This window comes from Capricornis sumatraensis, chromosome 1 (genome assembly GCF_032405125.1).
Source record: "Capricornis sumatraensis isolate serow.1 chromosome 1, serow.2, whole genome shotgun sequence".
In the NCBI taxonomy this organism is placed as follows: Eukaryota; Metazoa; Chordata; class Mammalia; order Artiodactyla; family Bovidae; genus Capricornis; species Capricornis sumatraensis.
Genome location: NC_091069.1, coordinates 151,563,346 through 151,580,630, shown reverse-complemented (window position 1 = coordinate 151,580,630; position 17,285 = coordinate 151,563,346). Strand labels below are relative to the sequence as shown.

General features: G+C 40.2%; 1 protein-coding gene across 1 annotated transcript in view; it reads right to left on the bottom strand.

Moving 5' to 3' along the window:
• Window positions 1–17,285, bottom strand: part of LOC138082842 (transmembrane protein 45A-like) — a 110,584-nt gene that overhangs the window by 23,061 nt on the left and 70,238 nt on the right. Inside the window, exons 2-4 of the mRNA XM_068976250.1 lie at window positions 6,892–7,083; window positions 5,417–5,629; window positions 3,421–3,605 (exon numbers count right to left, since the gene is read on the bottom strand). Of these exons, the coding sequence (XP_068832351.1) occupies window positions 3,421–3,605; window positions 5,417–5,629; window positions 6,892–7,081 (588 nt within the window). The 5' untranslated portion in view covers window positions 7,082–7,083. The remainder of the gene's footprint in view (window positions 1–3,420; window positions 3,606–5,416; window positions 5,630–6,891; window positions 7,084–17,285) is intronic.

The following is a 17,285-nucleotide window of genomic DNA, read 5'->3' as shown; positions in this document are numbered from 1 at the left end:
TTGTCTATTACTTGATCATTTATATATGAGCTATTTTAAATAATGGCCACTGTGGGCACTTTCCTCATTCTATTCACCTCTCCATATTTATGGTTCCAAGAATCCAGGTGTACCTTTTCTCTAATCTATCTATATATTGTTTATTAATCACATATGGAGAAGTAGCAAGAGAAAAAATATGCTGAAAAGCAAATCACAACATAATAGTATTAGCCTGAGATACAGTTTGGGGCATAAACATTCATAGCAACAAAATATGGAAGCAAAATAAATTCACCTAAGCCCCTGAAACATTTTTGTTTCAGAGGAAACTAACCGGGAGAGAGCAGGGGAGGAGAAGTACTATTGTTAAACCTGCCTTTCCTGCCAGTGTGTGTGTTTGCATTGGTATCAAATGTTCATTTTCCTTTAAGTCCCGAACTAATCTAGGCATAATGACAGATGGAAAGTTTTTAAATGATCTCGGATTTATGCCCAAAGACTCTAACCTCATATCTCTTCCTTAGAAAAGCTCTTGGGGGGATATGAAAATATTATTCTTCTGCCAGAAAGAACGATATTAAGCGAACCTAAAATCCCAGGGAGAATCCCAGGGATGGGGGAGCCTGGTGGGCTGCCGTCTATGGGGTTGCACAGAGTTGGACACGACTGAAGAGACTTAGCACCAGTAGCAGCAGCAGCAGCAGCATGGTCAGTTATGAAAGTTCACAGCTTCCTCCCTCAGATAATTAATCAAACATTAATGATTAAAGAAACACTAAATAGTTTCATTCATTCTGAGCTTATCTTTATTATTCCTTTTATCAACTCTGGGTTTCTCCCTTTCTCCTTACTTTCTAACTTCTTTATTTGCATATTTAGCTCTTTAAAACCTTAATTTATAAATATATGGAGAATCATAAACCCAACAAAGACGGAATATACTATCTTTTCAAATACATGGAACATTTACTACCAGTGACATTGGGCTACATTCCAAAAGTGGTCTCAACACATTTCAAAGGGAACACATACAAAGCAATAGAATTGCAAATAAATAATAAAAAAGAAAGAATATTTTGGGGAAACTGAAAAGTATGCTCCTAAATAACTCATAAATTAAAGAGGAAATCACACAGAAAATGCAACATTCAAAATTTCCCAAGAGTGAAAGCTACCATACATGAAATCTCACAGGAGGTAGCTATAGTAGTAATATCGAAAAAGAATTCTATAGAAAGGTATGGGGCTTCCCAGGCAGCTCAGCAGTAAAGAATCCACCTGTTGTGCAAGACCTGGGCTCAGTCCCTGGGTTGGGAAGATCCCCTGGATGAGGGCATGGCAACCCAGTACTCTTGCCTGGAGAATCCCAAGGACTGAAGAGCCTGGCAGGTTATAGTCCACAGGGTCGCAAAGAATCAGACATGACTGAAGCAACTGAGCATACATGCAGTCTTAGATGTATTATATGTAAAAATAAGAAAACTAAATATAAGTGAATATTCAACTCAAAAGACTAGAGAGAAGGAGAATACAACCTCATGACACTAAAGAAAAAACTGAAAATAAGGAGAAATTGACAAATGCATAACTAATATAAAATTTTAACAGACCTCTATCAGAAAGTGAAAGATCAACCGAATGAAAAGCAGTTAGAAACAGAGAATACATAAACATATAATTAACAAGAGTTCCAAGAGCCTGACTTTACCCCACACTGAGAGGAATTTTAAATTTACTTTTAGTTTCCCTGGAACCAAACAACCAGCCATCATATCTACCCCAGACCTGGAGTCCATAGGCCTGCAGTCCATATCTTCTCCAACTATGCATTTCTATTCTGTCTGGCCCACAGGTGGCTTGCCCTAGTTTGGGTTGTTTAATTGCAACTACATATTTTTTACCCTCTTACTTTCATTTATTTTTCTCTTTTTAAATATCTTTTTAATTTCATAGGTAGTTTTGATAGTTTATGTATCATTGTTATATGTTTGAATCAGAGGAGATTTGTTGAAGCATAAACCCACTTGTCATCTTGGTCAGAAGTTATCACTGTTGAATTTTTTAGATTTATTTTTAGTTTTGATCAGCAATACAGCAATACATGCACAATATATAGTCAAATATTCCCATCAAGAGATACAGAATGCATAATTATGTTTTACATGCCATTCTATTTAGCTTCCCAACAGATGATAGATAATCTCACAGTACAACTTCTGTATACCAGCTGGTTAAATTCATCGGTTATAAATTTTATCACATGATAAGTTATTTGTTACTTTTTCTATATGATTTTTCCTTCAAAACAACCCTTGAATCTAGCTCTTTACTCGCCTGTTCTCCAACAGCCTTCCCCACAAGCTTAAATATCACATCTTTCCTAGCTCCCATTTTGACCATGATGTTTCTCTGCCCCTTGCCCACCAGGGCATTGTTATCACTCTTCACTGAAATGCAAATCCCTGGAAGAATCTCATCATTCCATATCCTTGAACTTTAGTGACTAAAAATCTCCTTTAAGAAATCTTCTGTCATTAAACCACATTCACCTTTCATCCCAGGCTTTCATTATATCTATATATGTATATTGGATTATGATTTATCAGTCTCTGTAAAACAGTGGTCCCCAATCTTTTTGGCAACAGGGACTGAATTCGTGGAAGATAATTTTTCCATGAACCAGGGTGGAGGAAGTAAGAGTTTCAGTTAAATTCAAGTGCATTATATTTATTGTGTACTTCATGTTTTTTCATATTATATCAGCTCCACCTCAGATCAGACATTAGTTCCCAGAAGTTGAGGACCCCAGGTGTATAGTATACATTCACTAATAGGAATATATGTTTTCAACAACACTCCAAGATTAGGGAGTCAACAGTAAAATGGAAAATGCCTGGGATTTGGAGTCAGACAGACCCGCTTTTAGAACCTAGCTCCATTTCTGTGTGATCCTGGGAAAATAACTTGCTCTCTCTGAGCCTTCTTTATCAGTCAATTGGGGATGATAATATCTAACTTCCAAGTTGTTGTGAGGACAAAATGAGAATGAAATAATGTGTATGTAAAAGTTGTGCCCAGTGGCCAGCATATACTTATTCCTCAATACATAATTCCCTCCCTTTCCTGCCTTCCATATGTTTCTCGAGCTTATTACCCATTAGGCTTTAAGTGGCTTTAGCATCAGGAACTGCTTCCAGCTAAGCACCAGCTCAGAGTTCCTACAAAATGGATATTCAGGTGTGTGATGAAGGTGTACACCTCCCACCTCCTTCTGTCACTATTCTCACCAGGGCCGCTGGGCCCCTCAAAGGCCTGCATTCTCACTACCAGCAGCATATCAGAAGGATGTCTCTGGGTTTCAGAGCACAACACCTACAATCAAAGAGAGAAGGCCATCAGTGCAGACACCAGGCACATTCACTGGAGGCCCCAACTCACCTGCCAGAACCAGCTTCCGTGAAGCAGGAAAAGGCTTGTCCGCAGAAGTTCCACAGTTATATTGGCCTGTATGAAGAGCTCCATGAAAGCAACCAGGCCTGTTGAAAATATGACCAAGACCAGAAGCTTGTGCACGAAGATGTCCAGCATTTCCCGGCCATGAATGTGATTGTAGAAGACAAAAGCTGTCAGAGGCAGAAAAAATCGTTTGCCTTTTTCAGTGAAACTATCTACTGTTTCCCTCAGTACACAACTTTCATAAACATACACATTTATGTGTCCAAAATATCAGATGCCCACTGCTTCCTACAATATTGGAAGCCTCTAGCATTTGGGGGGGCTTCTCAGGTGGCTCAGTGGTAAAGAATCCACCCGCCAATGCAGGAGGTGCAGGAAATGTTGGTTCGATCCTTGGGTCTGGAAGACCACCTGGAGTAGGAAATGGCAGCCTGCTCCAGTATTCTGGCCTGGAAAATCTCATGGACAAAGGAGCCTGGTGGGCTACAGTTCATGGGGTGGCAAAAGAGTTGGACATGACTGAGCACACAGCATTTTTGGAGTCATCACTACCTCTTTAGGATGGAATCTTTGAAATTTCCTTTCCCCTTCCCCAGGTTTTATTCTCTTCTCCACTATATCATGACATTTTCTATAACTATATTTCAAAGCCATCTTTTATGCAAAAAGAAGAATAATAAGCATGAACGGAAACAGGTGTTGAGGTGAACAGACAGATGAATGAAACAAACCCTCACCTTAAGAATTTCAGTCCACTGAAGGCAGTAAATATACACACAAGTCATAAGAGTAGAATTTGATGGGTATGATAAGATTCTCTGGAAGCTCCCAAGAAATAGTAACTAACCATATTTTTTAATCCCATGGACAGAGATGCTGGCTTCAGTTTCATCCTTTTCATTTAGATGAGGGGGAAAAGATGTTCACTGAAAATATGGTAATACCCTGAGATAAAGAGAATCATGGCATCATGGCTGGTGCCCAACCAAAGCTCTTACCTTTGGATGTGAGAGGCAAAGTGGACATTAGGAAAGACTATCTCTTGTTAATGGGGAGATTTTTCTAGTTCTACAATCTATCCCTTACATATAAAATAAATGAAAACAAATCATTAAATACTTGTTTTCAGTGTTTGCTTCCTAACAGGGAGGCTAACGGAACAAAGAATGTTAGGACTTCATTTTCCTGCGACCAGATATTTTGGACCCTGTTTATCATGTAATGGTGGAGTTTGACTCTATCAATACTAGATTTGGAAGCTACTCTACTGTCAGTGGTCTCCTCGTTTGAGGATATTTATGCTTCACTATTCTCAGCTCAATTTTATATGTCAAAAATAGAAATGATGATCATCTCTTGGATAAATCAGAGATAAACCATGGCTGTCATTGTTGTTCATTTGTTGCTGAGTCGTAACAGACAAGTTCTGCAAACGCAATGGCTGGAGCCCACTAGGCTCCTCTGTCCATGGAACTCTCCAGACAAGAATACTGGAGTAGGTGTTTCTTTAAGAAAATGTGAAATGTGAATAAAACACATTGAATGACTGGGCTTGCCCAGTTGTACTAAATGAGTCAGTGTGTGTGTGTGTTAGTATTAAGTCATGTCCAACTCTTTGTCACCCCATGGGCTGTAGCCCGCCAGCCTCCTCTGTCCATTGAATGCTCCAGGCAAGGATACTGGAGTGGTAGCCATTTCCTTCTTCAGGGGATCTTCCTGACCCAGGGATCAAACCCAGGTCTCTTGCATTGCAGGCAGATTCTTTACGAACTGAGCCACCAGGAAAGCCCAAATGAGTCAGTAGGGAAGGAAAATCTTTGGCATCTTGTCTAGGACATCTCAATAGCTCACCATGGCCTAAACCAAACAGATGACCTTGTGGGCCAAGGCTATACCAGGACACAAAAGAAATATTATTGTAAAGGGCTAGACAAATGTCCAAGAATAATGAAAGGTATATGAAAATACTCATACTTACCCTCCACAAATAAAGCATTTGATAACATTAACTTGCTAAAGGAGGCAGGAAGTGAAATGATGGTAGAAGATAAGATGTTTGTCACACCCAGCAGCCCAAAGAAGAAGTACATGGTAAAATGCTGCCAGCTCAGGAGTTGGACCCATTGACCCTCTTGGTAGTCATACAAGGTCAGGTGTGGTCCTCCAGGTAAAAACTGTTCTCCAAGGATGCCTGCAGAGGGATATATCACACTTTAAGCCATCTTTCCACAATTTTACTAAAAAAGGAAGATGCAGAAGGACCAGCCTACTTCTTAGCCCAATATGTTATCTTTCTATGGCACTGATTCTTCTATCTGGGCTGTTACCTAACAGCTGAGCACTGGTTCTTTAGGCTGGCTTTGAAGCTTCAAAGATTGGTTTGGATAATCACTCTTAGTCAAAGATAGAGAGTTTCATCAAACAGCTATTTTAGATCTTCAAAGCTAATGGTCTTAGTTCCACGAGTTCCCTGATTAGTTACCCTGATGGCCTTAGTTCCTACTTTAATCTAATGACTAGATAAACCCTGAGTAATTTTAGATTTAGATTTGTGAGATTAATCCTATAGCATCTGATTAATTCTTCTTACATAGTACATCTTTGGGTAGTGAGTTGTGCTTGGTTCAGGATTAAAATGCTAGAGTTTAGCTTCTCCTCAGTTAAGGATAACTGAGAAAGCACACACAGATATAGCATACAGTCTAGCCAGTTACACAAATTCTGAAACACTTTCTTGAAGATGCTGCTTCATTTGTTAATCTATAGAATTTGGCAAGGAAATTCCTCTCTTTGAAACATAGTTGATCCACAGTTGGATGACCATCGCAAAGACCTCTCATCATGAAGAAATCTAAAGAAAAATTAGGAAGTTTTGCCTTCAGTAAAGGAGAAGCTGAAGTGGAACTCTAAAAACACAGAACATTTTTTACAGAATCATAGAACAAACGGAAAGGCCTTACAATCATCTGGCCCAACCTCCCTCTCTAATTTAGTAACCACACAAAAAGGATGAGCACAGAAGATAAGGTTTTCTTCAACCTGAACCCTGTGGATAGCCTATCAGCAAGAATTTATTATTGACACTTTCCCATAATCACTTGATTATCTTTGTGACATTTTGAAAAATGGCTTTGGATAGAGTTAATTCTTTCAGGCCTCAGAATAACTGACATAAAATTATCTTAAAGGATTCAACTAAATCTAAAAAGGAAACTCACCTTGAGTGGACAGGCAAGTTAATTGCTATGACCAACTCATAAGGAATAGCCCTTTGTATAACATGAAGTATAAGTTCTAATAAATTATCCAAAGTAGAAATTACAATTAGAATAGGTATTCAGGTATTTTTAATAAAACATTTATTTTAGCAATTTTTTGTTTTGATATTGAATTTTCTCTTTGCATGTGAAAATACCCCAAAAAGCAAACAGAACACAGAAAAGGGTCACTCACCAGTTAAAGCCATTCCAACTAATACGATTCCTTCCAAAATTTCAATTCGACGGAATAATGCTTTGGAATCAAGGTAAGAAGTCCGTTTCTGCTTTTTGAAGGCATATTTCAGAATGCACTTTATAGTCCACCAAATCCCCAAGATAAAAAAGCAGGATCCAGGGAGAGCATGGCCTTTGAAATTCCCCATAACTACCAAAATAAGAACATAGAGAAGATGAAGGTGTTTCATTTCCAAAACCTGGCCCAAACATCGCTTATTCCTATATACTATCTTCTGATGGTAGTAGATATATACTGCTGAGTCAGAGGATCCAGTATAACTGTCCAGCGACCTAGACCAATCAACAATACCATCAAGCAGAAAGACAGACGTTCGTTGAACACTTAACCTTGTTATAGGCACTGTGTCTACTGGTTTACATGTGATCTCTAACCTAATTTTCACAATATACCCACGAATCAGGGGTTAAATCACATTTTCAATTGCGATACAGGTGTGCTGCGGCTGCTGCTAAGTCGCTTCAGTCGTGTCCGACTCTGTGCGACCCCATAGACGGCAGCCCACCAGGCTCCCCCGTCCCTGGGATTCTCCAGGCAAGAACACTGGAGTGGGTTGCCATTTCCTTCTCCAATGCATGAAAGTGAAAAGTGAAAGTGAAGTCGCTCAGTCGTGTCCGACTCTTCGCGACCCTGTGGACTGCATGCAGCCTACCAGGTTCCTCCGTCCATGGGATCTTCCAGGCAAGAGTACTGGAGTGGGAGGCCATTGCCTTCTCCAGGATACAGGTGTAGAGAAGTGAAATTACTTATCCAAATCTCACAATTATTTTAAAAAATCTTTCACTGTTTTTAACAAGGAGCTCAAAAGATCTCTTAAAAGTGATAGTGTGTACTCAGCCAACACATTTTAATCATATTTGAAAGATAGTAATAGGAAAGTTGGGAGAAGGCGATGGCACCCCACTCCAGTACCCTTGCCTGGAAAATCCCATGGACAGAGGGGCCTGGTAGGCTGCAGTCCATGGGGTCGTTAGGAGTCAGACATGACTGAGCGACTTCACTTTCATTTTTCACTTTCGTGCACTGGAGAAGGAAATGGCAACCCACTCCAGTGTTCTTGCCTCTAGAATCCCAGGGATGAGGGAGCCTGGTGGGCTGCCGTTTATGGGGTTGCACAGGGTCGGACATGACTGAAGCGAATTAGCAATAGGAAAGTTCTATCTTTATGTTTAAAACTCGAAGTGATATGAAATTGCCTGCAAAAAAATTTAAGTAGGTAATTTCAGAGTATCAAACATCAAGTGTGTGGAAGAGACCACTAACGCTCATCAAATATCTGTGTACTCTTCCACACACTTTTCCCAGCCTTTTCTCCATTTTAATCAGAACCATGTTTCTAGTTCTGTCCAGCAGATTGTGGTATTTCTCACTTTCATGCTAAGTCAGTTAAGAGCTTATGTGACTCCTTTAGCTTGTTTTTCCCCTGCTTTGGCAACCTAGGCATGGCATATCTACAACATAGAAGACAGTCAACCGGATAGCATTACATTTTTTCAGGAAACAACTCTTTGAGTTAAGTCATTATAAACTGACATTTAACAGCTTAATCCAGCAGATTCAGAGGGATACCAAGCCAAATCAAATTGGAAATTCTGTAAACATAACGGCTACATGATTGAGCAATAAAAAACAGAAATATCCTCCTTTTTTTGGTCAGTGCTATAGAAAACCAGGCTTGAATTGAATTGCTACTCTTTTTTTTTTTGGTCTTGACCAAATATGTCTTGAATTCAGTCTTATAGAAAATCAGTCTTGAATTATATGAGTTTACGTGAGCAGTCCTTTGTTCAAAGCAAATGTACCTTCTACAGAATAACAAAGAAAGAACTCAGAATCATCCCTGTGGATCTGACAGTAGATCAGTGCAGAAGAACTCATGAAAGGGGGATTTCAGGATTCTCCTCAGCCCAGCAGGGCTGGGTGCTGGACCTCTTGGTTTGGGACGGATCCCTTTGAGTTACTTCCACATCCTCCTGACAGAACCGTGAAGTTTCAAAGATGAACTATGAAGCTGATTAAAACACTAAAAGTTTCTTAAATCTCCAACTGAGATCCCAGACGGACATTTCAGCAGCTCCTGAATCATCCATACCTTCTAGAGACTCTGCCTCAGTGTACCACATAGTGCAAAGTCGAGCTTCTTACCCAGACTCTGACTCTAATGAGTGGCGTGGTCTGGATGAGGTCCCATAAGCTCTCTGAGCCTTGGTCCTTAATTAATAAAGAAGGAGGTGGCTTACCAGACATCTGGACTTCCTTCCTGCCCTAACAGATTCACTGATTCATTATCCTAACCACCACCTTTATCACAGTGTTATTGAGTCCTCTTACTTGTCATAGTTTAAGCAACCACAAGAGACTAAAAAATACTTCTACCCGGGATTGAAAAGTACAAGTACACTGTAAATTTTTTTTAACTTTTCTGGAAAAGAATCTGATATATTCTAAAGGAATCTTAAAGATTTTTACATTCCTTGGTACAGGGAATGCATTTCTAGGAATTTATCCTAAACATCTAACTGGAAATAGAAGTACCAAATTAGAAACACTATACATCTCTAAAATTAAGAGATAGGGGATATATTTAGTTTAAATAAATAAATAGGATTTTTTAAAAACTGAGGAAGATCTGAAGATCTAGAAAACTAGATCTGAATCCCAACTTTACCATTTACCCGCTCCATGTCTTTGGGAAAGTTATTTACCCCTTCCGGGCCTCAGATTCCTCTTCTGTTGCGATCATAGGGCTCATGTGCTCAGTCGTATTCAACTTTTTGCAACCCGCTGGACAGTAGCCTTCCAGGCTCCTCTGTCCATGGAATCCTCCAGGCTAGAAAACTGGAGTGGGTTGTCATTTTCTTCTCCAGGGGATCTTTCTGACCCAGGGATCGAACTCTCATCTCTGGCATCTCCTGCACTGGAGGCAAATTCTTTACCACCTGGGAAGCCCTCCTCTTTTGTTAAATAATACAAAGTTTCTAACCGATAAAGTTAAAATGAGATATTTCAAAGCAAACAACCCACAGTATTATTAAACAAGCTCCTGCTATTCTCAACCCATCTCAAACTATGAAAGTAAAACCAGATGAGAAATTCTACTTGGATACCAACTGCAGCAAAGCAAGAAGCACCTATACAATTCACCTAGCAATCATTCATGTATAGCCTGTAACATTGCTCCTGCTGCTGTCTTAGAGGGTTACTAGAATTTTCTGTGGTTATTTAACTCCTTGACTGCAATTAAAGAATAAGCTGCAAGTAGATTGAAAGCAGGAACCAATCTACTCTTCCATTCCCCACTGGACCTATGAAGCTCTAAGTTAACAAGAGTAAATAAGCCCTTCTTATAACATAGGATCACATAGTTATTCAACACCTCCATTGAACTAATCATCTTATTTATACCACCCACTACCAGAAAATAATATTTTCTCCAGTTATCACCACTCATCCACTTACTCAAGCCCCAAAATATGAAAGTCATCCTAGAGTCCACCTTTGTCCCTGAAAACTAATTGGTTATTGATACTTACTGCCTCTACTTTCCTTGTCAACCCTCTCCTGCCCCAAACTTGGTTGAGTTCCCCTAGCCTCTTGAATTTTATCTACTTGGAAAATCCTCCTTGATGGACAGAAAGAAAAGAATCACTCTTATACCTTCTCAGAGTACTCAGTTCTTACTTTAATGAATTCTTTGTGTGATTAGTTACTGGAAATGTGCCTTCTCTATTAGCCTGTATGTTCATCACTATACTGTGAGAGCCTGTAAAGCAGGTAATTGAGTCCTCTCAGTGGTTATGAGCCTGGGTCATCCATTTTTTTCTCTTTTTTTAGGTTCCTGGTATATGGGGGACAAAAAAGAAGGAAGTTCCAAACAAGAGTTACCAAAATTGTGGTTGCTTTTAAATATTCAGGTTTGCCTAATAAATACTCTGAATGCACACATAAAATATATTGCGTATTTTAGAAATAGCATGAAAATATCTGAATTGTAAAGCTCTAAGCCAAGTCTACCTCCATGACCAGGTAACAGATTCTTGTACCCCCAAAGGCTGAACAAACCAGCATATCTCAGAACAGTCCCTGGGATGTGATAGGGAGATAATGGGAATATTTGAAAGATTTTGAGATGATCAGAGTGGGATAAGAAGTGACTCCTTTTCCTATGTCAGTTATAGAACTTCTGTATAGTTAGCCTTTTAATCTGAAACCTTCTGATGGTTCCAATCTTTCTGTTTAAAAGACCCAAGCAAAATGAAGTCAAAGCAGGCTTGCTATATTTGGGCTAAGGGACTCAGCAGACCCAGTTGCTCCTAAAAACAAAAATGGCACTCACTTAATTCCACTTCCATTGTGGAGAGAGAAAACTCACTCAGAACCTCAAACTTCACTCCAGTCAACTTCTAGAACACCACCACATGTACATCTGTCTTTTGTTCCCTGGTTTACTATTGCTTACAAGTGCAATTGCTGGTAAAAACCTAGTAATCCAGAGTTTAATTAGATCTCAATCCAAAAGCTGACATGTCGCCCTTGGAAGGAGAACACGGGGCTCTCCTCCACAAAGCAGAGCACACTCGCCAGACAGCCAACAGAAACCCCAGGGAAATCACCAGGCTAGCAAACCAGAAGGTCCTTCATCAGCATCCTCCCTGCTTGATCACACCACTTATAAAGGTTCAGGCGGCCCTAAAGTGGTGAACTTCAAGATTCAATCACTGGTTTCTAGCTTCCAGTCATCCTAAAAATTGATACTCTTCCCCATCCAGAAAAAACCCTCTGCTCCTAATGACACCAAACATCATCCCCTAAGCTAAGACAAGAAACAATGCCTGAAACCCCCATTAGCTGTATTTTACTGACCAACCCCTGACATACACAAACAGTCACTCACCACCCAAAAGGGAAATATTTCAAAACTCTAGCATTTGGGAATAATATTGGGCAAATCTCAAGCACAAAATCAGGTGTCAGGTGTTCATTCCCATTAACCAAAGCCACTTAAACAATGACCAGGCCTGTGTATGGAAAGAGGAGAGTACTGAAAATAGCCACAAGAAACAGATTCTGAAATTTACTCATTGGATTCTGAACCAGATATAAATGAATACCATGGAGAAAAATTTAAACTAAAAATTCATCTTCAGTCACGACCAAACTTCAAGTAAAAATTCATCTTGAGCCATGACCAAAATAAAATATTACTAAATCTTATTTAGTGACTCATATCAAGACATTTATAAATCCAATACAATAAACCAATTTGAGCTATTTCTTGAGCTCACTTTATCATCTGCCTTCATTTTCAAAGCAATGTGTATATAAGCATATGTAGCTTTAATTTTTTTTTGATTCTCCATCATTCCATATCAGTTCTTTCTCTCCCAAACTTCAACTGTTTTGAAAGACTTTCTTAGTTAAATTATCCTTACCTTCAACTTTCCTCAGTGTCAATTCCCATGCAATTCTCTTCTCCCAGAATTGAATTTACAATGGTCCCAGTCTCAAGAAGGAAAAGCAGATACTGACTGGCCTAAAACTGCCCCCCTCTTCCTCCTTGGAGACTAAACCAATGTGCTCATATCCTTCCACCTTGAACTTGAGCAGATTAAGTCTTCAGAATATGTCACAATGCCCGCATAAATGTGAGTCTAAGGACCACACCCTTTTAAACACCCTACCTCCAGTCCAAACATTGTGCCATAGAGTATTTCCCAATGAGACTCACCTTGACACCCCACCCACATAACCACAGTCAAGTCCCACCTGCTGTGAAAACCAGAGCCAGGGGAACATGTCTGATCCTTGGCCTCTGTCTTCCAGGCTATCAAGATGGACAGGCAACAAAAGGGAAGACCATGGCAGCAGTAACATAATAAAGCCTGATTTTAACTCTGATAAAGACACCATCTTCTAACATACGGTGCATCAAGCAAGAGATTGGCACAGGTGCTTAAGTTAGGAGTCACAGCCAAATCAAAGTTATAGGAATAAGAAAGTTCAGTTCAGTTCAGTCGCTCAGTTGTGTCCAACTCTTTGTGACCCATGGACTGCAGCACACTAGGCCTCCCTGTCCATCACCAACTCCCAAAGTTTACCCAAACTCATGTCCAGTGAGTTGGTGATGCCATCCAACCATCTCATCCTCTGTCATCCCCTTCTCCTCCCGCCTTCAGTCTTTCCCAGCATCAGGGTCTTTCCAAATGAGTCAGTTCTTTGCATCAGGTGGCCAAAGTATTGGAGTTTCAGTTTAAACATCAGTCCTTCAAATGAGTATGCAGGGCTGATTTCCTTTAGGATGGACTGATCTGATCTCCTGCAGTCCAGGGGACTCTCAAAAGTCTTCTCCAACACCACAGTTCAAAATAAGAAAAGATGATGGGAAAACATTTAAGTAGGTCAACAGTGAAGGTCTCTTGCCCTCACAGAATACACAAACTGAGAGATAGGTGAATAAATAAGTTAGAATAAATTATTCTAAACCAATATAAGGCTTGCACAAAGTAAAATGTGAACAAGAAAGAAGCAACAGACTGACTCTAACCTGGAGAGCCAGCAGCTGCTACCCTATCTGCATTTAAGTCTTATTTCCTCCTTCAGTGTAAACTCTTGGTGAACAAGGGCCATGTCCCCTAGAATGCTTTACACCTAGTTAGCACTCAATAAGTAGCCAATGAATGATGAGCTCCTGCCTGGGACCCCACCTCCCTGAAACACTGGCCTCAGTGGCAAACAGGATCAGAAAGAGTCAGGATGCCTAATTAAAGGCAGACTGGGCTCACTTCAGATCGCCTAAATCAATCAGCAGGGGGAAGCCCAGAAGTCTGCATTTTTAAGAAGTACTCACCACTTGATCTTTAGGTACTCTTGAGTTTTGAGGACCAAAGGCTTAGAGTATGTGGGGGACAAGCAAGGTGGCACCAAGACACTCAGATTTAAATGTGGCCTCCCCATCACCATTCCCCAGAGGTATTAATCTTCCATAAGTACCTAAGTCCTGATGTGTTTGCTCACATCAGGCTTCATATTAGGCAATGGTGTGTGGCTTAACACCTACTCTGGAGACCAGATGATAATCTGGGTCTGTCAGATGACAATCACCATTCTAGAGTGCTGCCATTCGATTTATTTTACTCTATTTTATCATGCATTATTAAGACATCATTTTACTTTTATCTTTTCTATACCCCTGGTTCTTATTCCCATATCCTTCTCCATGTTCAGATAGATAAAACCATCCATGTCACATGGATCATTCTTATTCAAACATCCAGAATCACAAACAGAACACTCAACTTGAAACTATGTGACAGGATAAGGCAATCTAAAGACATCTTGAAAAATAAAACTGACAAATAGAAAGTAAGAATAAATGCCATGTTACATTATGGGCCTGTAACCATGTTACATTATGGGCCTCTTCAAATATAGAAGCCTAGATTGTTTCTGTTAGTAGTGTTGCACCTGATATGAGTAGGAAGCTAGCATGTACTATAAACTGCTAATAACTTCTCATGTATCTGCCTATTCTCTCTTTGAGAAAACCCAAGGAAATATTCTTTCCACCACAGTTCAGTTCAGTTAGTTGCTCAGTCGTGTCCGACTCTTTGCGACCCATGGACTGCAGCACGCCAGGCCTCCTGTCCCTCACCAACTCCGAGAGTTTACTCAAACTCATGTCCATTGAGTTGGTGATGCCATCTGACTATCTCAACCTCTGTCATCCCCTTCTTTCCACCACAGGTATGAGGAAACTGAGACTCCAAGAGATTTGTTAACCAACACTATGGCACAGAGTTATTAAAGACCAGAGCCAGGATTTCAAGTTCTTTATATATCTGATTCCAAATCCCATTCTGTCCCCCTAGATCAGGGCAAAGACTAGAAAAGGTTTTTGAATAGTCCCATCAGTCTTCATCAAGTACACTCACATAAGTTGAACATAGAAAGGAGAGAAATCCTCCCTCTAGGATTATCAATAACTGAGTTATCAGCACAAGTGAAGGAGGTGAAGCTTTGAAATTAGCCACAATATTTATTTATCCACTAGGGTAATCAAAGTCAGAATGCACAGGGATGCCAACAAAAAAGAAAACCAGGCTGAGTAGTGTGCAACATCGTTTGACAAAGGTCTAGACACTGAGATGAGTATCAGTGATGTGGTAAGAATCTAAAGCAGTCATCTGTAGTTCCAGGCTTCATTCAGTTCAGTTCAGTCACTCAGTCGTGTCCGACTCTTTGCGACCCCATTAACCGCAGCACGCCAGGCCTCCCTGTCCATCACAAACACCCAAAGTTTACCCAAACTCATGTCCATTGAGTTGGTGATGTCATCCAACCATCTCATCCTCTGTCGTCCCCTTTTCCTCCTGCCCTCAATCTTTCCCAGCATCAGGGTCTTTTCAAATAAGTCAGCTCTTCACATCAGGTGGCCAAAGTATTGGAGTTTCAGCTTCAATATCATTCCTTCCAATTAACACCAAGGACTGATTTCCTTTAGGATGGACTGGTTGATTTCCTTGCACTCCAAGGGACTCTCAAGAGGCTTCTCCAACACCACGGTTCAAAAGTATCATTTCTTTGGTGCTCAGCTTTCTTTACAGTCCAACTCTCACATCCATACATGACTACTGGAAAAAACATAGCCTTGACTAGATGGACCTTTGTTGACAAAGTAATGTCTCTGCTTCTTAATATGCTGTCTAGGTTGGTAATAACTTTCCTTCCAAGAGTAAGCGTCTTTTAATTTCATGGCTGCAATCATCATCTGCAGTGATTTTGAAGCCCAGAAAAACAAAGTCAGCCACCATTTCCACTGTTTCCCATCTATTTGCCATGAAGTGATGGGACCGGATGCCATGATCTTAGTTTTCTGAATGTTGAGCTTTAAGACAACTTTTTCCCTCTCTTCTTTCACTTTCATCAAGAGGCTCTTAAGTTCTTCTTCACTTTCTGCCATAACGGTGGTGTCATCTGCATATCTGAGGTTATTGATATTTCTCCCAGCAATCTTGATTCCAGCTTGTGCTTCCTCCAGTCCGGCGTTTCTCATGATGTATTCTGCATATAAGTTAAATAAGCAGGGTGACAATATACAGCCTTGATGCACTCCTTTTACTATTTGGAACCAACCTGTTGTTCTATGTCCAGTTCTAACTATTGCTTATTGACCTGCATACAAATTTCCCAAGAGGAAGGTTAGGTGGTCTGGGATTCCCATCTCTTTCAGAATTTTCCACAGTTTATTGTGATCCACACAGTCAAAGGCTTTGGCATAGTCAATAAAGCAGAAATAGATGTTTTTCTGGAACTCTCTTGCTTTTCTGATGATCCAGTGGATGCTGGCAATTTGATCTCTGGTTTCTCTGCCTTTTCTAAATCCAGCTTGAACATCTGGAATTTCACGGTTCACATATTGCTGAAGCCTGGCTTGGAGAATTTTGAGCATTACTTTACTAGCATGTGAGATGACTGCAATTGTGCGGTAGTTTGAGCATTCCTTGGCATTGCCTTTCTTTGGAATGAAAACTGGCCTTTTCCAGTCCTGTAGCCACTGCTGAGCTTTCCAAATTTGCTGGCATATTGAGTGTAGCACTTTCACAGCATCATCTTTTAGGATTTGAATTAGCTCAACTGGAATTCCATCACCTCCACTAGCTTTGTTCATAGTGATGCCTCCTAAGGCCTACTTGACTTCTCATTCCAGGATGTCTGGCTCTTGGTGAGTGATCACACCACCATGATTATCTGGGTCATGAAGATCCTTTTTGTACAGTTCTTCTGTGTATTCTTGCCACCTCTTCTTAATATCTTCTGCTTCTGTTAAGTCCATACCATTTCTGTCCTTTATTGAGCCCATCTTTCCTTGAAATGTTTTCTTGGTATCTCTAATTTTCTTGAAGAGATCCCTAGTCTTTCCCATTCTATTGCTTTCCTCTATTTCTTTGCATTGGTCGCTGAGGAAGGCTTTCTTATCTCTCCTTGCTATTCTTTGGAACTCTGCATTCAAATGGGTATAGCTTTCCGTTTCTCCCTTGCTTTTCCCTTCTCTTCTCACAGCTATTTGTAAGGCCCCCTCAGGCAGCCATTTTGCTTTTTTGCATTTCTTTTTCTTGGGGATGGTCTTGATCCCTGTCTCCTGTACAATGTCACCAACTTCATTCCATAGTTCATCAGGCACTCTGTCTATCAGATCTCATCCCTTAAATCTATTTCTCACTTCCACTGTATAATTGTAAGGGATTTGATTGAGGTCATACCTGAATGGTCTAGCGGTTTTCCCTACTTTCTTCATTTAAGTCTGAATTTGGCAATAAGGAGTTCATGATCTG